This window comes from Trichechus manatus, unplaced genomic scaffold (genome assembly GCF_000243295.1).
Source record: "Trichechus manatus latirostris isolate Lorelei unplaced genomic scaffold, TriManLat1.0 scaffold00022, whole genome shotgun sequence".
Lineage (NCBI taxonomy): Eukaryota > Metazoa > Chordata > Mammalia > Sirenia > Trichechidae > Trichechus > Trichechus manatus.
Window position 1 is genome coordinate 17,149,042 of NW_004443958.1, and position 24,514 is coordinate 17,173,555.

At 36.2% G+C, this 24,514-nt stretch overlaps 1 protein-coding gene across 5 annotated transcripts in view; it reads right to left on the reverse strand.

Moving 5' to 3' along the window:
* The window catches only part of CYRIB (CYFIP related Rac1 interactor B), a 114,655-nt gene that overhangs the window by 12,516 nt on the left and 77,625 nt on the right, over positions 1–24,514 (reverse strand). For 3 of the 5 annotated variants that reach the window (XM_023728197.1, XM_004373005.2, XM_023728196.1), the window contains 5 exons: positions 20,332–20,414; positions 13,195–13,316; positions 7,666–7,771; positions 1,681–1,817; positions 585–662 (listed from right to left, as the gene is read on the reverse strand). In XM_023728197.1, the coding sequence (XP_023583965.1) occupies positions 585–662; positions 1,681–1,817; positions 7,666–7,771; positions 13,195–13,316; positions 20,332–20,404 (516 nt within the window). In that variant the 5' untranslated portion in view covers positions 20,405–20,414. Of the gene's footprint in view, positions 1–584; positions 663–1,680; positions 1,818–7,665; positions 7,772–13,194; positions 13,317–15,039; positions 16,624–20,331; positions 20,415–21,318; positions 24,467–24,514 lie in introns of those variants that run through there. The other 2 variants (XM_004373006.2, XM_023728198.1) reach the window with 2 other exon arrangements.

A 24,514-nucleotide genomic window follows, 5' to 3' on the forward strand; every position in this document is an offset into this window, starting at 1 on the left:
CTGAACTCTTTGGAGGTTAAAAAAAAAAAAAAAAAAGAGGAAGTCAAGAGGTTAACAGGCCTAAAGAAACCAGAAGAGATGTGAGCCAAGCGATAGGCATGGAAGCCGTTTTCTCAAACAGCTATGTAAGGTATGGGTGTGCTAGAGTTCACAACTTCTCTCTCCTCTCTTAGTGACATTAGTATTTCTTCTATCCCAGAAAGAAGAGACAGGATATTACCAGACAGGAGAATTCTTTCTAGGATTCATCCACTCTAAGAACATGGAGACAAAAAAACCCATAACCACGAATTCACAAAATTTTCATGAAATTAACATGAGCATACGTAGAGAAATTTTATAAGTATCAATGTTATATATACTAAAAAGCAACTTTACTGATGGACTTACAAGAATTTAAGAGACTCAAGAAAATATGTAAATACCATATGATTTGCTGTGTTTTGTTCTCCCCTCCTAACCAGCTATGGTTGCTCATAATTACTTTTACATTTATTTGAATGAATAAATGGAATACAAGAATAAACTAAAAAATTCAGAGTTGGGTGATTCTTTCCACCCCCTAATTCAAAGCTGTAACTTACTGGAACATTGTTAATCCTCATACGACTCAATGTTCTTCTATAATAGCTGAAATCATTCTGTATAGCAGGATTTGTCATCTAAAGAAGACATTTATGAGAGAAAAATGCATTAAATACTAGATGTTAATGTAAACATTAAGTGAAAATTCTATCAAACACAGTTTTAACTAGCTGTACAACGTTCCCTAACTTGTAACACCAGTGTAAGAACTAAACTGGTATCTCTCACTCAAGACAGCATTTAGCACTTAAATGATGTAACACCGTGCTTAGTCCTCACTGAATATATAAAACTATGCAGACTGTTTCTCAGTCATGGTCAGCGTACTCTCCTTTTCATTTCACTAATTACAGGTAATACAATAAAAAGATTATTTACCCCCCAAAAAAACTACCAAAAAAAAAACAAAACAAAAGGAACGTGTAAGCACTTGTTTTAGATTATTACAATAAAATGTCTATTTTGTCAGCAGGACAATCCTCAAAAGAACTAAAATTTTATATGCAAATCGTCTGTACAAAGTATTTATAAAAGAGAATCAACAGATGTCAATGATACAATCACAAAATGTTAGAGTTAGAATCCAACTCTGCCACTTTCTAGATGAGGTAACTGAACCCCTGGAAAGTCCAAGGACCTGCCCAAGGTCTCACAGTTGATCACTGAGAGAGCCCTAAGCTTGAACTCAGGTCTCCTGATACCAAATTTATCGCTTATTCCATTATACTCACTACTTCTAACAAGAGGATATTCTAGCTTAAATAAAAAAATATTTTAACAACATTTTTATGGGAAGAAGTTTAAAAAAATAGGATGAGCAGAAAACAACTGGAAAAGAATGTTAATACTGTCGTTTCAGAGACAATTTTCACAATAAACTTAAAAGAAGACTGAATATTGAGGTGATTTGCCATTTATCATATAATATATATCAAAAGACCTGCCATAATTTCAAAATCGAGTTTTCTGTCTTTGTTAAGGTCCAGTAGACATCACTTAAACACATTTTAACAAGGTCTCCAGGCATTTCATTCCAGTGTCTGTTTAAAGACTCGTGACTTCCCTAGCAATCTGAGGACCATCAGAAAATTCTACCTTGAGCTCATCAAACCGGAGTGTGAAATGAAGAATTTCTGCAAACTGTTTAGCAAGAGCCTGCTCTCGCTCTAGGTGCTGGGTAGGAGAATATGGGGTGCTTGTCAAGGCTCCCAGAAGACCTCTTAATGCTGCTTCTAAGGAAAATAAGATAAAAAATGTTAAGTTGTTTGTGTTTCTCTATAATATTTGTTTACTAAGAAGTAAACATTCCATGAATGTTGTGATCTTAATTCCCATAAAAGTAAGGTCTCTTTAAAATCCAGATTACCTAAATATACAATATATATATGACAGAATCAAAACTCTGCCATCGCTAATGTATTACATGCACACAAGCTGAATACTATTTAATAAAATAAAGGAACTAATTCAATTTTTATAATTCTGTAAGTTCAAGTTTAAAATAATGGAGACCATAAATTTAATAACCAAGACCAAGAGTAAATTTCCTAATTACTTTCATCATCCTCACAGTGTGCAATTTGGTTTTATGAAATACCAACTGTTAGTTAAAACTTGGTACCTTCTACAATGGCACTGTGTCCGTATAGTCAAACCTGTACATGGCTATGATCAAATTACTAACTTCTCATACTCTGAATATGCCATTTATTTATACGCACAAACTTTTCCTTCAGCTATTAAAGCGAACAAAGTATTTGGTTTAATAATAAGCTTCCTAAGTATCTCAGACGTTGGCATCTTAGCACCGTAATATAAATATTCTAATTCATTAGCTAAGCAAAACAGGTCCTTTGAAATAAGTCCTACTTTTGGAATGCCAGACTAATAACTGCTGTGTCAGAAACTGGAAATACTAATATTTCTCTATAAAAAAATCAGAAATTAAACTAATTCAGTTACAGATCACAGACTCAGAAAACAATGCTAGATTCTATCCAGAGAAAACAAAAGCTTAGCGTTGAAAGATGATCCAATATTAATAAATGCCAGATCATCAACACTTAACTTAAAAAAAAAAAAAAAACTAGCTCTGCTATTTATGAAGCGCTAATCAACATCCGTACGGTGCACTTGATGTTGTCTCCAATTTAACTTTCACTATCAACTGTCATGTGGGCATTAACTTCATTTCACAGATGGATAACCTGAGTTTCAGAAGTTAGAGCCCAAGGTGATAGTAAGTGCCCATGTGATTCTGACTCCAAAGCCCTATTCTTTCCACCATAATAAGCTCTCAAATAAAGCAGCATGTTACCCAGCCTTCTGTAAGCAGAGGTGGAGTGAGATCACTTGGCTGAGTTGGTATGGTTAATGACTGGTAGTTGCAGGACTCCTGTCCAGAAGTGGCTGAAGCCCTCAATGAGCCTGACCAATACAGTGTGGCAGAAGTGACAACACTGTGCTAGTTCCAAGTCTAGCCTTTGAGAGGACCGGGGCTTCCACGTTCTCCTCTTGGACCAACTGCTCTGGGACTCTCCCTCCTACAACTCAGTGCCCACACCATGAGAAGTCCAAGCCACACTGAGAGGCCACATGAAGGTGCTCTGGTTGACAACAGCCACAGCTGAGTTCCCAGCCAACAGCTGGCATCAACTGCTAGTCACAGACATGAGTCATCTTGGATGTTCCAGCCCAACTGAGCCCCTGGATGACTACTGTCCCAACCATTATCACATGGAGCAGAACAATCAAATGGCTGAGCCACATCAACCCAGAAAACAGTAAGAAATAATAAAATTGTTGCTTTCAGTCACTATGTATTGGGGTGGTCTGATACACAGCAACACACTTTGGCAGTACTGAAATAAGACTTTTGGAAAGAACTCTTGCAGCCCGAGCTTGTCTTGTGAGTTGATCCTAATCTGGGTATATCCCTAACTCCTGACTTGAGTCTCCTGTGACTGCAGCCTGGTATCTTTCCCCCCTGCCCCAGCCCCAGCCCCAAAAGTACCAGTGTCCATTAGCTCTAGCCCCTGTGTACTGTATATGTGTACTGGGGGTAGGGGGTAGGAGGTGTGGAGGGAAGGAATGGTGATAACCACAGATATTCTTTGGTTTATAGACATAAGAGACCTATTAAGTATTACCCACCTTAGTAAGAAAAAAAAAGTTCTGTTTTGGGATTCAGGACTGGTGTTACTTACAGCCAAGAGACATGATCACAGTTATGATGAGCAGTTTCAGACCTTCTGAATAGAATTTGATATTAGCTCAGTGAAGTCAACATGTTTGATGGACTCACTCATGATCTTGGAAGTGGTCCCTATAATGAGCCCCTGGGGCAAGAGGGAGACTTAAGACAGACAAAGCAGTCTGTCTGACCACAACTCTCCTGCAGGTAGTGGGCTGAGCAGGAAAGATTCCAAGGCCTCAGGCTCCAATAAACAAGTACAGGATATTTCCCAGGCTGGCAAGGTTAAACCCTGTCAGTAAAGCTCAGTTATCTTCCAAATTAGTCAGGTGATCCTCGTCTGATCCACTACAAGTGTGCAAAACGTCAAGGGATTAGGGTCCCTTTTCTGAAGTACAACCCATGGTATATGGGCAGCGCTCAGCCCAAGCAACCCTCTCCTTGGGGTGGGCCAAGATTCTGAAGGACTGTATGCATCCTGATAGTTGTGCGGTGCTCCATGTGCTGTTGTGGTTGTTTCTCATCTTTGGCTCAAAAGTAAGAAGAGAAGCAACAAAAGAGTTTTAGTGGATACCAAGTAGAAAGCTTAACAGACTGGCAGTCCAGACAAGATACTGAAACTGAGAGAAGTGATGCGATCAACAACACACGACAAGTGGCAAACTCCAGGATTCAAACATAGGCCTACATGCTTCCGGTGTCTAAAATCCTCATTACAGCTTCTCCTAAACACTTAGCTGTAAAAATGGTGGCAGGGTAGGGGCGTCTGACCTCCTCTAACTTTACAAAGGGGAAGGAGAATCAAGATCAGCAGCCGAAGGCTGATTTCTAAGAAGCAGAAGTCAGACATACCTCCCCCTCTCTAACCATTTTACCAGTTCTGACACCAGCTGTCCCTCCCATGGCACTCTTTACTTCTCTGCTGGGTTCAATAACTCGTTGCAATGGCCACACAGAATTCACAGACAATATTCACAATTATGGGGTTTATTAGGGAAGTAACAGGTTACAATTCAAGATCAGAAATGACTCAGGATACAGTTCTTCATCAGGACAGCTCTTCTCAGCCATTCCCGCAGGCAGGCCTCTCTTTCTCTGGCCCTTGGCCCAGCCTCTGCCTTGCTTTGGGCAAGTGTTACAAAGCTTGTTAGCTCCACCGATACGTGCCCAGAGGCAAACCACTCCACTAGTCTCAGCCCAAGGCATTCAGCTCTCTAGCAAGAGATCAGCAAGCCTAGCTCCACCAACAAGTGCCCAGAGGCATCCCACTCCACCAGCAAACCTCGCTCCACCAACAAGTGCCCAGGGGCATCCCACTCCACCAGCAAGCCTCCTGCCTGAAGGTGCTCATCTCTTTGGCTCAGTGGGCCAGAAAGCCCACCACACCGTCTCCTGCCAGTCTCCTGGTTCTGCTGCCGCCACTTCTTGCCGTCTCTCGCGATCTGTGGTGTTAAAGCTCTCTGTCTCCTGGGTCTAGGAGGGTGTTAGTGCAGGATCTTGAGTCCAAAGGACACGCTTTACTCCTAGCTCTTCCTTCCTGGTGGTATTGAGGTCTCCTTTTTCCACCTCTGGGATGGCTCATCTTAATCCTAGCAGAATGGCAAAACTGACCAATCTCCTCGTTAACAGTTCCAAACACCTTATCTGCATCGATCTCACACCCCCTCCAAGGGTGCCATGCACGTTATTTGCATTATTAGCAAGCTGTCCAATCCCCTTTGTGGGTCACAAGCACCTTATCTGCATAGTCCCACCCAATCATTTGGTGGCAGTTATAAGATCATGGCAAGAAAGGCCATATAAAAGTGATCCACTGCACTACACCAGCACATATCTGATATACCAATTAACCCTTCACTCACTCGTTCATTCAACAAACATTGAGTCTTTTACCATATGCAAGCAGCTCTCACTTGTCAGCAAGGAAACTGGCAACATTTAACCAGGCGACTGGCCAAGAGATGAGGGGTAATTTACCATCTCTTATTTTGTACTCAGCTCATAACCTGAAGCCCCTAGCACAATTATGAAGCTTCAACGCTCCCAAGTGACAGAATGAAAACTGGCAGTTTTTTGCTATTACCTCTGTTACTATATCCCTCTGCTGAAATGAAGCACAGCACCCTTGATGGGACATACACCACTAGCTCAATTAATTCCAATAGTTCAACTACAAGAAATCTTTAAGCCTAACTTGTTTTCCTATTTTACAATTATTCTTTTTACACTGGCTATACTAAGAGACTAGTAGGAGCTTGAGTGGGACCTGAATGTCATGAAAAGCAATTTAACTTCAAGTACAGCTAGGAACTAGCAGCATAAGAAAAACTCTAAGTATGCAGCAGTCAAGATAAACAATATTAAGAGATTTAGGTTGACTGAAGTTCCAGTGAAATAATATAAAAGAACTGGAAGAATAAACTACAATTCTTATTTCTGTTAAGAAAAGGATAATTTATACAAGCACTTCTATGCCAACCATGATTGGTTTTAACATTACATTTAACAGTCTGTACTGCAGTCTAAAGGAAAACTGGCAATTCACTTACTATTTTGAAACATAGGCATTTTTTCAAAAATGGAACACTTCAGGATGTCAATTTCAACCTTAAAGCAGAGGTTGCAAACACAAATGACCAACTAGGTAATATAAAGCAATAAGGAGAGCAAGATATAAGAAAATAGGCAGTGGTGGGGATCAACTGTTATCAGCTCTAATTATGAAACAGACACGGCCAACTGAAATGCAGATAACTGTTGCCAAAGCTATTAATTTTTCCAAAGAGGCTGCCGACTTTTACCAGAAATTTTTTAAATCTATGTGGGCCAAACAAATCACACCTCAGGCCTAAATTTGGCTTACAGGCCTCCAACATGACTTCTATTTTGCAGTATAGTTCATTAAATTTTTATATATTTATTTACATTATGTAACAGGTTTATACAATTCAAAAATCACAACTACATAAAAGCATGTTAAGAACTTAACTGAATTTAAATGTTTCAAATTTCTGAAGACATCCATAATGTGCCCCTCCCTGTCTGTATCAACAGCTTCACAAAGTAAAACCAACCCACTGCCATAGAGTCGATTCCAACTCATAGCAACCCTGTAAGACAGAGTAGAACTGCCCCACAGGATTTCCAAGGAGAAGCTGGTAGATTTGAACTGCCAATCTTTTGATTAGCAGCCAAATTCTGAAACCACTGTGCCACCAGGGCTCTATAAAGTAAAGTCCTTCAAATTTATGTCTTTCAAATTATACAAGCAGCCAAATGGCCAGATCCTACCTGCTCTACCTCCTCCTTTTCCAAGAAAGGGAATTCCATTTTTATTTATTCCTTGTATTGAACAAATTCTGACCTCTAAATAATTTTTCCCACATAAAAGAAAAGGCAAATTGTTGTTGAAATTGTTTCTATTTTAATAATTCCCTGAATAACTTTGGGTATATCATCAGCCTCCTAGTCTTAATATTCCAGTTTCAGATACAGGAACCAATCTAATCAGCACTGATTTTAAGAACACAAAAATTTAAATAACCCCAGGGGCCTGAAGATTAGTTCCCCTGAATGGAAGAGGACCTGATGGAGAGCTGTAGAGAAACTGTACCAGTTGCTTCTCATACTAGGACCTTTTAGCATGCAAAAAAATCAAAGAGATTTCCTTATGGAAATTATAATTTGTCACGAAAAACACTCTAAATAAACAAAAGATCAGGATTGAAGATAAGAAAGTTAAGCTGTATTTATAGTCTATAAACAAGTTTACTTAGATAACATTCAGTCAAATCTAGCAAGGTGAACATAAAATATTCTAAATAACTTCTGTTGTTAATTAATGTCTTTTCACTAGGGAAGTCATAGTTAAAGCACTTTCAACTTACCTAACCGCTGAGAAAATTCATAAAATTTCTTTAATTTGCCTACTAGTGGAACAACTGCACCCCATGCCTTCTCTTGTAACTTATCATCTGCTGGATGCTGGATTGCCTTAAAAACCCAAAGATAAAAAGGGTTAGATTTTGAAAAATAACAACAGTATCATTTTCGCATTAAGATATAGGTTTCAGCAAACATAAGAAGCCCTGCTATAATCAATAAAATACAGAGTACAGGACCCAAGAATGGGTCCTTTTCAACTCTACAGATATGTTAAACTTATTACAGTAAAACCTGTGAAAGCTGGAACTTATGTTAAGGCAGAAACCTGTCAGAAAAGAAAAACTCAAATATTTTCCACTAAACAGAGAGCTACAGAAAAGGACGAATGAACCCTGCGAAAGGTGGAAAACAGGCGAGACCCAGAAAACCAAGGCAGTCCCATCGAGTTCCGCCTCTCACAGGTTTCACTGTTTAATACATTCTTAGTTATCCTTGCAATGGATATGGGTATCAAGTGAAAAAAATAAGGACACAATATATAGTTGTCTTTTAGATACACAAAAAGGCCAGCAGTTTGAATGCACCTTGGAAACCCTATGAGACAGTGCTACTCTGTCCTATAAGATCACTGAGTCAGAATCAACTCTGTGGCAATGGGTTTGGTTTTTTGGTTTTAAAACTGCCATACTGCACATTTTAATGAAATCTGAATGTTAAATAAACTGTATATTCCCTTAAAAAAAAAAAAAAAAAAGGAAACCAAAAAGATAAAACAATAAATGAAATAAGGTGCCAAATCTGGGAGGGCCAAGAAACTTTCAAATTCAAAGTCCAAGATCCAAATTAGTTCTAAGAAACCTACTAAACACTTAAAAACCTAAACCAACCTGAAAAACATGGATTAGAAGTTGGCTAACAGTTACATAGATACTTATTCTCTGTAACTAAAATCCTACTCTGGATTCCAAGTTTTCTTAGACTTTCCCAAAAAGGAAGATGAAAAACTAGTTTCAAATCTGAAAGGGGAGAAAATAAGGCACAATAATCTAGAGGTCCTTAATTATAAACATGAATATGCCTTTTTCTATGTCTTTCAAACCATCAGGCAATCCTTTCAAAGTACAGAGGGTTATTCTCAAAGAAATATGTTTTCTTGCTTACATCTTCCTTTTGTCCATAGGTGCTTTACTTGATCCTTTATGGAATGTAATGCTTTTTTCAACAACTTGGTTTACTTTCTCTAACATCTTCATACAAACTAAACATATCATCTGAAAGTAAAAACTCATAACCAAGGCAGAGACTTGCTTATAAACATTATCAGAAGGTATCTGCATGTTTAGATTTTCCCAAGGCACTAGGACTCTGACTCCATCAACACAAAAACAAAAACAAGAAAGCAAAACAAAGTTGAACCTAGACTGATCTAGAGGATGTTCTGAACAGTCCTCCCTCGGTATCCGAGGGGGACTGGTTCCAGGAACCCCCATGGATTAGATCCACGGATGCTCAAGTCCCTTAAATAAAATGGTGTACTATTTGTACATAATCGACACACATCCTCCGGCATATTTTAAATCATCTCTAGATTACTTATGATGCCTAATACAATGTAAATGCTATGTAAATAGTTGTCATACAGTACTTCATTGTTTAGGGAATAATGACAAGACAAGAAGGTAAACAATGCTGAAAACAAGTGCTGGAGAGAGACTGAAGACCTGTGAAATGGGGGACCTACAGCAGGGTATGCTTACAAATCACTTCATTCCTGTGGATTCACTATAGTGCTTGGTGCTCGGCAATTCAAGTTTTGCTTTTTGGAACTTTCTTTGGAATCACCTCAATGGCAACAAGTTTGGTTTGATGGTTTTTATTTCTTAGACTCTATCTTAAATCAAATTTTATTCTATTTTAGAATTATGTTTAATAATCCTTATATATGTACTCATTTAAACAATGTTGTTTAAATAAATACATATGTCTATTTCCACATTATTAGCATAATAGGTAACTCAGTTTATGCAAGCTGTGTGCCAGGCACTGTGCAGTGCAGTTTACATGGATTATCTAATTCTATCCTCACAACAACTCTATGAATTGTTTCCACATTTTTGCAACTACAAATAAGGTGGCCATAAAGGTTTTTACATATTCTTTTTCATTTTGAATCAGTCTCTTGGAATGTATTTTCTAAAATATAAGTACCTGGAAAGTGTACAAATAAATGTTATAGTTCTTACTTTCCACACTGCCAAACGAATCTCCAAAAAGACGACTATTTTACACCACCACCTGCATTGCTTAAGATTACCTGTTTCTTCATAAACTAACCAAATACTGACTGAGTTTTAACAATTTATTGCTGTATGCAGTAAAACATCCTGACAGTCATGTGTACTTATTAGCAAAACTCAAGATTGTTTTCCATTGTTTCTGCTTTTTCATAGGTAAAAGGCTGGTTGTTCTAAGTATAGTAAGTCTTAATATTGACCTAAGACAGTCATGATAGTTTTATCGGTTCTTTGTGTTATTTGGTATACGTGATGGTTAAGATTGTGTGCCAACTTGGCTAGGCCATGATTCTCAGTGTTTATATGTGATCACTCCCATGACTGAATATGCTGTGAGGAGCCAATCAGTTGAAAGGGAGTTTCCTCGGGTGTGTGGCCTGCATCTGAATATAAGCACATGTTCTGGCTTTTTGCTCACTCTGGATCCTGCGGATGCCTCCTGCTTGTCTGACCTCCAGTTCTTGGGACTTCAGCTAGCAGCTTATCTGACAATCCTGGGATTCGTCAATCTTCATTGCCTGTGAGCAGAGTCCTGCTTTCCAACCTACCGATCTTGGGTTAGCCAGACCCCGCGGCTACATGAATTGGGAGAAGCCTCTATCCTAATCCACGGACTTGGGACGTTCCAGCCTCTACATCACGTGAGCTGTTTCTTTGATATAAATCTGTCTCTACATATATTTATATGCTTTACTGGATTTGCTTCTCTAGAGAAATCGGCCTAAGACTGTATACATTCAGCTTTTATTTGTATACTCCTTTCTTACTTTAAATTTTCTACTATTCAGATAGCTTTTCCATTTAGTTAAACCCAAACATCATATATATGTCTCAATGAAAAGTTCTTCACTGCTTCAAGTCACACACTTATGCTCCATTTACAGTAGATTTAAATTTTTTTTTAAGTTTTCTAGCTTATGTATTTTATATCTATTCTATTTACTTATTTCTCTGTCACAGTTCCTTTATCAAAAAGTTTATAGTACCTTTGTAAGTTTCAAAGCCTGGTAAGGTGAGTACCTTAAACCACCGCTTTTTTTCTATCATTTTACTCTCTTCTAAAGATTATGTTGTTGTGAACCATCAGGACAGAAAGAACTTTTCCCAGGGAGTGGCCAGTGGGTTTTAACCACCAACCTTTCGGTTATCAGCTGAGCACTTTAACCACTGTGGCACTAGGGATCCTTTCTAAAGACGATACCTGAATCTTAATATGCACTCAATTAGGTTTACATAGAGATTTTGGGGAAAACACTATGTTTTATTGTAGTGCTTTTTTCTACGGAAATAACCCTTCCATTTGGACAAATTATTTTTCCAGTGTTGCAATTACAAAAAAAACCACTAAGAATGCTCAGCTTAAAAAAGAAAAAAAAAACACCTTAAATAATTGATAGTCTATCTCTAAAGTGAATGAGACTATTTTTTTTCTTTACTGTTTATGCAAGACAATTGCAACCAGTTGGTAACAACTGTAAAACTAAAAAAGTGTAATGGCAAAAAACTGATAAATGATTATAAGTTAATTTCTAGCAATAATAATCAACAAAGAGATACCACCAAACATTTAATCATTTAAATCTTGCACTTCCAGAAATAAATTTGGTTTTCTGAAATATGTTTAAATGTTTAGAGGACCTGAGTTTCACACAAACAGTTATGTGCCTGTATTTATTTATTATGGAAATCTTAAGGTTTTACTTAAGCTAATGATATTGCCAAGATTGGTCTAAAACTCTTGTATTCATTTCTTCAACAGTCATTAACTGTTTACTAAGCACTGTGCTAGGTGCTGATAATATAAAATTTAAGTATGAAACCAAGTTTACCCTCCTCAAACACAGTGGTGGAGAGATAAACATAAAATGTCAATGGTTAAAAAAAAAAAAAAAGGTGATTGTTACCATAAAAGAAACATTAAGTGCTAGAGCAAAAGAGTAAGGGGAAGTAGAAGACTTTTGGGCTCAAAGGAAGGCTAGGAATTCAGGAGAAAGAGAAAAAAGGAAGGGCATCCAAACAAAAACACAGGCAAGGAAGTGTGTGTGTGCAAGACATTCAGGGAACAAGCAGTCCAGTGCAGGATAGGTAAGAAGTAGAACTCACGTTATTTACCATTTCCCTCAGTTTATCACCATTTGCTAAAAGCTATGGAACTGTTTGGCCCCCTTCCCCTTCTTCTTTACACTGTAGTCCTTGGATAGTACAAATGGTTAACACAGTTGGCCACTAACCAAATGATTGGAGGATTCAGTGCACCCAAAGGTAGCTCAGAAGAAACGCCTGGGGATCTACTTCCAAAAGACTCAGAATCAACTTGAAGGTAACTGGTTACTGGTTTCTCCCTTACACTAACATCCAATCACTAAAAACTGTGGCTTTTCGGTCTGAAATAGATCCCAGATTGCCATCTTAAAGAACCTGCGCTTTACTCTGCCTTCACCATTCCTCCAAATGAGAAATCAGGTTGGACTTGGACCCTAAGCTCAACAGATAGGTCCTTGATAACCTCTGCACTATTAAAGAGAGTAATGGAATCAGAGGCTGAAAAACAATGAAGAAACAAAGGCTATGCCTCGGACAGAGATAAGGTCCAGAGACTAGGGAGTTTCTTTGCGTAGTACAGAACACCTGGTATGAATATGCTGAAGAGAAGAAGTCAATAAAAGAGAAGAGAGAGAAAAGATTTGATTAAGCGGGGGAATAATTAAAAGAATAAAGTTCCAGAAAAGGATGGAGAACAAAAGTACACAGTTAGTCCTGGGAAAAAAGTAGGGACACAGATTCTTTTGGGGGGAAAAAAAAGAAGGAAAAAGAAATGGATGGAAACCTGGAAAAGTTCAGAGGTTTAGAAAAGGAAAATTGAGGGAGAGCATATTTAACATTTAAATTTCTCCTAGCAAGTTTAGGAGTGGAAAAAACAGATTGATAGAGCAAAGCCACAGAAAGTTATACTCCCTCAAAAAACAGCATTAATAGTCCCCTGGTTCACAGATATTATAAATTTCACATGTGAGAACAATAAAAAATTAAATTTCTTTAATATAAATAAATTATGTACTTATGGAACAACTGTTTTACTCTTATTTCAACTACATTTGAAATAATGTAAGCAATCTTCCTTCAAATGTAGTTATTCTGTAATATGCAATAGGTAATTTTAAAGTATAGAAAACAACAAAAAGTAAAGAGGGACACAGTAAATTTTAGTTTTCTGAAAAACGTGTAAACATACTTTACCTCTCGTATTTCATGGCCAGCTCCTCTATATGATTGTAAGTCCTCCAAGATGCCTTCTGCATCTTTTAATACTACGTTCACCTGATTATAAACTTCTTTCTCAGATTCTGTAGGCTGGGCATCTAAACAGCAGGAAAGCACAAGAAAATTTACAGTGACATGAATTTTGTTTTAATATATGTATAAGACTATGCAATTAACAACCTAAATTTCCACAGAAGAGTTATTTTATTCAATGTTAACTTTGCACTTATTGTATCAATAATTTTTCCATAGTTCTACATTTGAGTAACTAGCCTCAAGTTTGCAAATATCACAGAGAAGGGAACACCAAACATGACTATTTAGTTCAAATTACAAATCATGACTTTGTATACTGAGAATTATAATTAAAAATTTAAATTGTGACAGTCGTAATAATCACTTTTTTCTACTTTAATAATGAATGGAACTGCATCAATAATAATATTATTTTAATGTAACAGAAGTGAAAGGCCTAGTAATATATCTGGCTCATCTATAGTTTAAGACTGAAACTACTTTATTTTCCTATAAAGGTCATTTTACTTTCACCATTGAGTTTTGATATAAAATGTAAAAACTGTCTTAAAAGAATAGATTTTAGATGTTCCACTTTTCTAGGGATTACTTGTTCTACTTTTCTAGGGATTACTTTAAGTTTTGGCTCATCAATATAGAAAACTAGGTAAAGGAAGGAAGGATATAAGTATCTAAGACCAAACTCGGGGCAATATCAATGAACATCCCTGATGAACACAGCTCAGGATGCCTGTGCAGAGGAGTTCAGTTATGAAACTGCTTCAGAATGACTGAGCTACTGCAAACTGTACGCTTGAAGCACAATACTACCACTGAAATTCCGAGACACTAAACCAAAAACGGAGTTCATATACACTTGGGATGGAGTGAGAGAAAAATGAGTGACAATTATAAAAAGCATCATCAGGGACACAAACATCTGGGCATTTTCACCAACTGAATGACTAAATCTGGATTTCTCTGGTAAGCAACAGAAATCTTGTGAACATTTTTAATAGCTCAGTCATTTGTTTCTAAGGACAAATTTTATTTAATACGTTTGATTTATTTTTAAGAGATAAATGGGCACTCCACAAGGGAACTGAATTTTCCATAAATCTTTGCAACTAGAACCACAAACACTGCATATAAGGCATAAAGCACTTAAGGTGATCTACATGAGTATCATAATGGTTTTAGGGGTAATTATGCTGGCAGAATTCCTCCATGCTAAAATTTTCTTTTTATTGGCGGGGTAAGGAAGGGGAAGAGAAAAGGAGGCTTGTGGTGTCTAAATTTATAATATGAATTAAGAAAGCTTCTGGTAAACATCTTTGTCACCAATTATATAGAACTAGTACCTAGACTTTTCTACACCCACCTCACCTCCCCACAAATACACAATGATCTAATATTTATTCCTTTAACTTAGAAAATTTAAAAGAAACTTGGTTCATACGTGAAACTCAGTCAAGATGCCTAATAACTGTAACTTTATTTTGTGCTTAGGGTAAATCATAATTGAACTGCACCTAATAAACATGTCAACTAGTCAAAAATATACCACATATTTTTAAAAATCAACAAATATAGTACCAAATTTAAAATTCAACATACCTAAAACAGTACTAAAGCAACAATAACATAACACTCATGTGCAAAGTCAACTTAAGAATTCGTAATCACATTTATCTGTTCACTTATTTTCAAACTTCTTTTCAGGAATCATGTATTACGATAAAATTAAAAAAGGAGCCAATTGATAAATTGAAAACATCCTGTGCCCAAAGCTATGAAAGTACTTACTAGCAGCAAATACTGACATTGTAGCTAAATGATTATTTTTAAAAAAAAAAAAAAACACGGTTACTTAGCAGCAATAATTTCCACATTTAGCTAGACTATATTCTCCAAAGTAATGGCTAGATACACACTAAAAACAGTGTATCTTGTTAAGTTTTATACGTATACCAGATGCAGTAGAGATAAAAAATTTTTACATGCAAAAAGTAGTTTTATACTTTTTCATATAATATTGTGGAATTACAGACATAACATCAATAGTAGACACATACTGTAGTTTGAAGTCATGAAGTGGGATTCACGACAAAGGACAGTATTTTAACTACTTGTTACATATCCAAAGGTATTTGTGAAGCTTGAAAACACTAAGCTATGCATTTTTGGGGGTGGTTGACCAGCTGTTAACATAAAAATGTGACACTGAGACTTACATACAAACAAAACATTATCAAGTAGCCTTAAAAAGACCTTGTAAGTGGTTAATAATTATTAAATAGATTTAATAATAGATTTTAAATAAGGATAAGATTCAAGCTTCCCCTTAGGGTGAGAAAAACACCCAGCACCACACTGATTAAACATTTTTAGACTGTCACAGGAAAGTCACATTTAGAATTTGGAAAGCTGCTGAAGACTGCTGTAGAAGTGAAGACAAGCAGAAAAGAGCAGACAGGTAAGCACTACTTTACTGACAGCAAGTCATGCAAAAGGGTGAAATACTAGAGAGGAAAAATAATGTATAAAATAAAGCATTTTTAAAAACTGGCATTATATAATGTAACCAAGACTTGTCACTTTGATTTTTCATAGCAAAGAATGGCTTTACTATTTGAAGAAAAATGTACTACTTAACTAGCTAACAAAGGACACTGATTTGATAACAAAATGTTTTCCACTACTGAAGCAGACATAGTAATTACTCATCAAGCTTAGTTTTAAAAGCTGTTTGAGGGAAATTAAGGCCTATTTCAATTCAAACTCAAATTAAAATTGAGAGTAAAATTAAATATTTTAATAATTTCACACCAGTTTCCTACAGGGTGGAGGGTAGAGGAAAAGTCATTGAAAAAAATCGCCAAAACTTAAGTTACAGTACAGAATGAACCAAAGTTAGCTATGAAAGGAAAAAAATAAAAAGTCAACATAAAAATCATAATTTTGATAAGGGGACTTTAATCGTGCATTCATTCATTCAGTAAACATTTATGATCTATCTCCATAAATGTCATCAAGGCAGGAACTATGTATAATATGTACCACTGTACAGTATGTAAACTCAAGACTTAGATTTTCTATAATAAACATTTGCTAAACAAACGAATGAATTAGAAGGTAAAAACCAGTTGCCGTCGAATCAATTCTAACTCATGACAACCCTGTGTGTGTCAAACTAAAACTGTGCTCCATAACATTTTCAATAGCTGATTTTTTGGAAGTAGACTGCCAGGCCTTTATTCTAAGGCACCTCTGGATGGACTCGACCTCTAACCTTTTGGTTAGCAGTGGAGCGAATTAACCATCTGTAGCACCCAGGGAATGAGAAGGTACAGAGACATAAATATGCCCTCAGCATAAATTAGAGAAGGCTATTACACTTTTTTTTTTTTTAATATCTCTGAACAAACATAATCTTACATCATTTTAAAAAAATATATGAAAAATGCCACCAAGATAAAGATTGTTCAAAGTACAGGGCAAAAGCAAAAGCAATTGAAAATATGCAAGAAAGGTAACACAGAAAAACAAATTAAGACTAAACTTTTAAAAGATGAGGAGAAACAGGTAACACACAAGACAAGAACTAGAGGAGAGTCCTGACCACCGAGGAGGCACTGTAGCGAATCAGAGAAAGCAGATCCTACTTCCTATTTCCTCTCCTATTCTGGTCTATCTGGAGATGAGTAAACCAAGCTTAACTAACAAATACTGAACTTCTACTAGTCCAAACCCACCAGTGGCATGTCTGCTTCTGTAAAGATTACAAAAAACCAAACCCACTGCCGTCGAGTTGATTCCAGCTCATAGTGACCTACAGGACAGAGGAGAACTGCCCCATAGGGTTTCCAAGGACTGCCACACCTTTCTCCCACGGAGTGGCTGGTGGGTTCAAACCATCGACTTTTTAGTTAGCAGCCACTATGTCACCAGGACTCCTTTCCGTAAAGATTACAGCCTTGGAAACCGTATCTGGTAGTTCTACTCTATAGGGTCGCTATGAGTCAGAATCAACTCGACGGCAAAGAGTTTGGTTTTTTTGATTTTATGCCAAGGTTGGGAAGGGTCACAAAAGTATAAGTCCCTCTTCTCCCAAGAACCACAATTTCGTGAACTAGTAGATACAGTATGTTCTCAGGCTAAAGATTTATCATTAGAATGAACTATAAATCAATAATGTCATCACAAAATTACAGTTCATTCCAAGAACTATAAAGACCCCCCTATTCAGTGCTTTTTATAGGCTGTTTTTAGTATAAATACTGCCAAATTTTATGGAAGCAATGGCGGGCTTATATCTTAATTGAACCATTTTTTCTATACAGGTGAAAAAAAAATCCCACTATCTAGTACATCAAGAGTAGAGAACAATGTTTCGTTGAACACTGAGTGTCATTTCATGTCTTAGGCCTTTATACATGCTGCTTCTTGTCTACAATGTCCTTCACTAAGCTAGCCTAAAATGAAACATTTTGATTCACCCTCCAAAACCCAACTCAAATGTCAGAGAACATCTTCTATGAAGCCCAATCCACTTACTGCTAGGTTAAAGCTAATCCTTCTTGATCTATACTTTGAACGTAAACTACGTAAATGAATTATTCATTTGCATTTCTATCCTATCAGACTGATAGCTCCCCAAAGGCAGGGTTATATCTTAGTTATCTTTGCAACCCCATCTACTGGCTAGCACACAGAAGGCATGCCAAAAATGTACACTGAACTGAACTGAAAAACTACTTGGGGGTAAAACTGAGGGAGTAATTATTTAAAGACAGTCTTCAGTTCATAAACAAGAGTCCACTAAATCATGTTTCAAATGCACTGGAATAATTTGTATGCAATTTGATATAAGCCAGATACAGCTACATGGATTTATTTCTTTAGGTGGCCAACCACAAAGACACACTGGGCTGGACTTAACCAGTTAGAATGATAGGTAGTGAAACTAAATTATTCTGGTGACCTGAACATTACTGTGCATCTATAGAAGTAAACATGTAGTACTAAATTACCTATTTAATAAAAAAGGTGACTTATTCTAAGTAACGACAAGAAACTGGCAAATCAATGTGCTAGCAATTTTGAGTCTAGCATCAAACCATATAAAGAAGGTCCTTTTTGAGAGCCCAATAAGGTAAATTTTTACAAAAACACTCCCAAAAGAAGAATATGCAAATGTTGAGAGAAAAAAATTATGAGAAGTTCAGTGTTAGATTCAGAATAAAACATTTTTAAATCTAAGTAAGAAATAACAATGGTAAACTCTTGCCTGGAATACAATGTCGTCACTAAAGTGTCAAACCAAAAATTGTACACTGCCTGACGTGGGCGACAAGTATCATTCTAATTAAACCTGCCTTCGAGAAGTTAACACTACGTAGTTCATTATTAGTTGTTCTTCTTATTGTTGCTAGCAATTTAAACTTTTTTCCTGTCATTAATCTTTTAAATACTACATTAAACTCATGCTTCTCACTTGACCACAACATAATGTCAAGTTTATAAAAAGATCAAGTGCCAAGTCTTGAACAAGATCTTGACCATATCAAAGCCAAGATTCTGCAAATGTAAGGAATTTGAGACAAAGAGGAAAAAGGAGACAGAACAGCAGAAAGATATACAAGACCAAGTTTGAAACAGATGCAAATAAACTAACATACAGCTCTAATGTAAGTTGCCTCATCTGAAAGAATAATCTTCAAGTCAGCAATCTGCTCAACATCCCCAAGCTGATTAAAATTCATGCTGAACATGCACTTAAAGTCGCACTGTTAAATTGTTGAGAAGGGTCAAGAAAACTAATATTCAGCTAATACATTTTGCCCCCAAAACCCAACAATTTAATATGGTCCTCATACTGACATTACTACTCTTCACTAGCCTGCACAAATTTTAACATAACTTTTATAGAAAAGTAATAAAATTAGAAAAAAAAATCAGAGACCACAAATTATTCTGTAAAATGGAGATAAGCTATAAGTTTCTGTGTTCATATGAATTGTCCTGGTTTAAAAGAAAAAAAAACAAAACTATAAATGATGTATAAAATATAAAACAGAATTATATATATATATAACACCATATAAACTAAATTGCAACTAATCTCTGGGGGCTTACAGAACTTTTAAAACTAGAAAAAGTCTTAAATATTTAAAAATCTTTTCATCAAATGTTCTATCTCAGATAAAAAGGTAAGGCATCACATGATTGAAAAATCTAAATGCTATCTCTTCACCCTTTCCTAACAATTTTTTTTTAGTGATCAGTTAAAATAGCAACATTCACACTAAAACATCAATTTAATCATTTTTCTCAATTGGACATACAGACAAGCTGAAGCAATATTGACAGCCATAGAAGCAAAAGCTTTCAACATGCACCAGGGTCAATGACACTTACCTGCCCCTCTCAGACCATATTACAATAGGTCATGCAACATAAAACAAACAGAAGGCAAATTACTTAAAGGTCTGTGAACCTAATATTTTTCTTTTTATTTAGAATTTAAAAAATGAATTCCTGAAATAAATACATACAACAAATTTCTTTTAACTTTTCAAATTAATTATCTGCAAAGATTAAATAATTTAGGTTCACACTTACCTTTTAATATTATGCCCAAATTACTGAGCTTTGAATGGCCTTCATGAACCGATTTGTATTTGAAACACTTTAATATGTATAGAGTAACTGAAACCTAGTCAATTTTTCTCAACTGCAATAAAATGTTTCCCCAAATATTGCTATTAATAAGTATGAAGGTAGTATTTGCTCCTTCCACCAAGATTTTTTCATAAAAATCTTTTCATTAGAGAATAGATCTAATTATAAAATAATGCCCAACTAAGAGATATAAAAATCTCTTCTAAAAATTCAAATAAAGACATTTTATCATCACAATTCAATCCATAAAACAGGACTTGCAGTTCTAGAAGGCATCAGGAATTTTACTCATACAATTCATAGCTCAGTCATGCAAAGCAGTTAAAAGATGGCAAGGTGGACACATTCATTTAGTGCAAGACAAACGCAGTCTACTGCAGGCAAAGAGAAATAGATATAAAATCATCTTCTCACTTTCAAAATCAAGGAAAAAATTTGGCCCCTGCTCAAGGTCTGTGCATGTCAAAACTTTAAGAAGATTCCCCATGTTAAGGTACCTGTCAAGACAAGAATGAGAAAAGAGAAAATATCCCTTTATAAAAAAGAACATCGGAAATATATTAAAAAAAAAAAAAAAGTAATGGGAAAACGTTCATTAGGCCATGATTTCGTCCTTCAGGTTACCCAGACTGTGCTCTGGCAGACAGCAAACCTGGTTCTCAAGGTGTTGATCTGTAGGACCTAGAGGTGAAATGTGGTTTTCCTGCACACAATGGCACAACTGTTGTTCAAATTCTTTTCAAAATTCTCCCAAGACAAGTTCCATTAATGGCCTTATAATGAAAAATTCTTTATGTATTCCAATAGTGTTAAGTATTCGCCAAACAAATCTCTGATCTAGAATTGTTCACATGCAATCTTGTTTAATATTGCACTGAAACAACAATTTATTTGAAAGCTAAATATTAAGTGTTCTGACCAAAGTACACCGTTGCATTTACTCTTGAATTAGCAGAATGTAAAACTTACGTCCTATGGTCATTAAATATAGCAATATTTCTAACCAACCTGGATTATTAATAATTTGGAGATTATTTAAAGTACCGATTCTGGATAGGCAGCACAATTCTGATTTTTAAAGGATTATAAAGCAAAAAGATTGTTGAACACAGTCACTAAAGTATACTGTTAGAATGTTCATCATAAGGCTACTTGCTTCATGGACTAATGAAAGGACAGCACTGGCTACAGACTCAACATGATTTTAGCAAATGAAAAACTGAAGAATTATACATATGACGGTGATGTTTGCCTACGATTAAGAAAAAATCATGCAACTTTTTCTTTTGATCCCCATGTTTTATCCACAAATATTCTGGCTGGCCTTCACTGCGGTGTGAGTATAATTAATCTTTCAACTTTACCATTACGCACCAGCTGTGAAGGGCTAAAGAGACTTACTTTCAAAGTCCAAGAAAAAATGTGCTGCATTGTGGTCTATGTCCCTGGTTAGCACCTTAATGAGATTACCCATGCCAGCAAACCTAAAAATAAAAATGGCAACATCATTTAGTTCCAGTAAAAAGTTTTAAGCAGAGGCCTGGGATTTGGCAAACGCTGGCTTGCTCATAATTACCAACAGGTGCAGTTTTATATGCTTCTGGCATTGAAAATTTGGAGCAACAAAAGCACATTTGGCTCTGAGTTATTAGCTCCTGTTCCTTTTTTCCACATATCAAAAAAGTTACATAAAGCAAGATAGGGAAAAAAGGTTAGATTTTTACATATAACTGGAAATATTTACATTTGATTATTATCTAGGCTAGTGTTACTCCTTTAAAAATTTTGAGGCATAAATTCTCAATTTAAATTAACATGAAAATAGATTACTAGAATAAGCAAATATTGAAACCATTATTTTTAAGTAATGGGGATACTTTCCTTATTGCAAAATTAAATCCCACTGGGAATACAAGGAAGACAGTATTCAAACCACATTTAACCACTGAAGACTGAAGGAAGTTATCACTTAATAACTTATTTAAAAATTTTTACCACACACAAACCAGTATTTCTTACATCTTCTATACTCCTAAGATTGATTAAACTTGTATTACTTAACTCTTAGATTAAATATTCAACTATATACCATAAAACTATATGTAATGTATATACCTTAAAGTTAACACAGTAAATAAAACACATAGGGAGCCAGCAATTACCACAACTTAGTAAATCTGCAGAGAAAAAAAGGAAAAATAAGGCAATGGAATAAATCTTGCCCAAGAATTTGCACTCAGGGAGGACGGAGGTAGGAAGAGGTTATCAGGAAGGTCCAGGAAACCAGGTACCAACCTGGAAGTTGCAATGCTAACTACAAGGAAGGCAGACATTCCACCCCCTTCCCTCCTCTAATTTATTTCAATACTTTTTCTACAAATAACAAACTGCTGGCAAATATAAATAAAAGAAACAAAATAAAACGTATCAGTAACTGTATTTTCAATGAAGAAGACTCCTTATTACTCATCCCATCACAAGAAGTTTGAAAATAGCACTACTGGCCGGCCACCTGTGCTGTCCCACCTTCCTCCACCTACTCCCCAACAATGGCATATGTTCCTAACTTTAAGCTTCCCAGAGAGGAAATAAGTACATATATGGGACAGTCATTTACTTTAGAAGTCAAAGTTTGATGGACTGAAACACATTTTTTAAATAAAATGTTAAAAACAACCCAATTTATTTACCAATATGGTAAACACTGAATGGTCCCTCTCTTTTGAAGCAGTATTATCTCAATGGGAAATGCAGGGATCTATCTTACTTTTGATACTACAAATCCCTATTACACAGAATTTCAATAGTCTAATTTTGTATGATACTTTACACACATAAACTGATTAGGTGAGATTGAAGGGAGAAATTTTAATATTTCATCTTAATTATCTTATATATTATAAAAATTTTAATAAAACCAAGCTTTCATTAAATGTAAGGAAAAGATAAAGATTGTTCCTAAGCTGTCACATCCAAAAAATTACCTCAAATCAGTTAACTAAATTTATTCTGTAAGTTTTTTTAAGAACCATTTGGAAACATAGTATTTTATAGCTTTAATTTTTTAAAAGCTTTCAAGGGATTCCAAACATACATCGATTCTCTCACTAACAAGCACTAAGACCAAATACACAAAGAATTACCTAGTGGTATCAAAAGTATGACAACAGATTGAAAACATGTCACAAGAAAAGACTGTAATTGTCTTTAGCAGGAAAAGACAGCACACCATTTTGTGTTAAGTTTGGTCTCTGGAGTCAAATCAGAATTCCAACTTCAATTTATTAGTTGTTTGACCTTGAGGATGGTAGTTAATTTCTCTGGGACTCATTTTCATCACTGGTAAAACACAGGTAACTATAGTAATGATCTCAAAGGGTTATTATGAGTAGTCAGTGAGATGAAGCACATACTTAGCACAGTGCTTGGCACACAGAAAGTATTCAGTAAACGCTGGTTGTTGTTACAACCCAAAATCACAAAATAACTTTTTAAAACAGTGACTATTTCTTTTAACACAAACTCGAGTCTTCAAATTATGAGTAATTTCAACGTTGTAAGAGTAAATCACAAAGCCCATTTTCATCCCATTTTGGTCAAGAATATTGATGATTCTAAAATTAATCCTAGAAGCAGGAGACTATCATCAGGTATAGAAAGGAGGGAGAACAAAGAGGTTAGGTTTCCTTACCTTTTTTACCCGGATGCCCACATAAAGCCAGCCAGTCAACCCTCAGGAAAAATGCTGAAACAAGCCAAGTATGTCTGCTGCATTTTCCTACATCCCCTTCTGCAAGGGTCTTCCATTACTTAGTCCTTCCTTCCAGGCAGCCCTAACGTGATCCTGCACCCCCTACTACTGCATCATACTTGGTCTGACCTACTCACTCTCCAAAGTACTCAGTGATTTAAAATTTCTTACCTCTTCATCCCATACACAGTCACTTAGTTTGAAAAGAGCTCTGTTTCTCTATGACAGGGTTTCTCAACCGTGACATGATCTGGCCAGATAACTCTATCTTGTGGGGGTATGCCCCACTTTGAAGGATATTTAGCAGCATCCTGGCCTCTGCCCACTAGATGCCAGTAGCACCACCCCCACTTCCCCAGGCTGTAACAACCAAAATGTCTCCAGACCCTGTTCAATGTCACCTGAGGGGCAAAGTTGCCGCTGGCTGAGAACCACTGATAAGTAACAACTGCAAGCATTTCCTCTACCATATGGCACACAGGACAGACTGCTGTGTAGGCAATCCACATCAGGCATGTCTCTTTGAACAAAAACTCATGGAATTTTTCAAAGACCTGAAAACGGTTCCATTGTAACATTACGAGCCATCATATCTTTTATGAGGACAAATGAAAAAACTAACACCAACCTCTGGGTCTTGCCATTTTTACCTCTTTAGCCAAAAATTACTATAAGCTTAGGTTAAAAAACAAAAACCTTCCAGCCCCTCAATGTGACTGATCACAACTAATATGATATGGGGGTTAAAAATGTCAGCTCCATAAAGACAATGCTCTACATTCTACCTTGGTGAGTAGTGTCTGGGGTCTTAAAAGCCTGTGAGCGGCCATCTAAGATACTCCACTG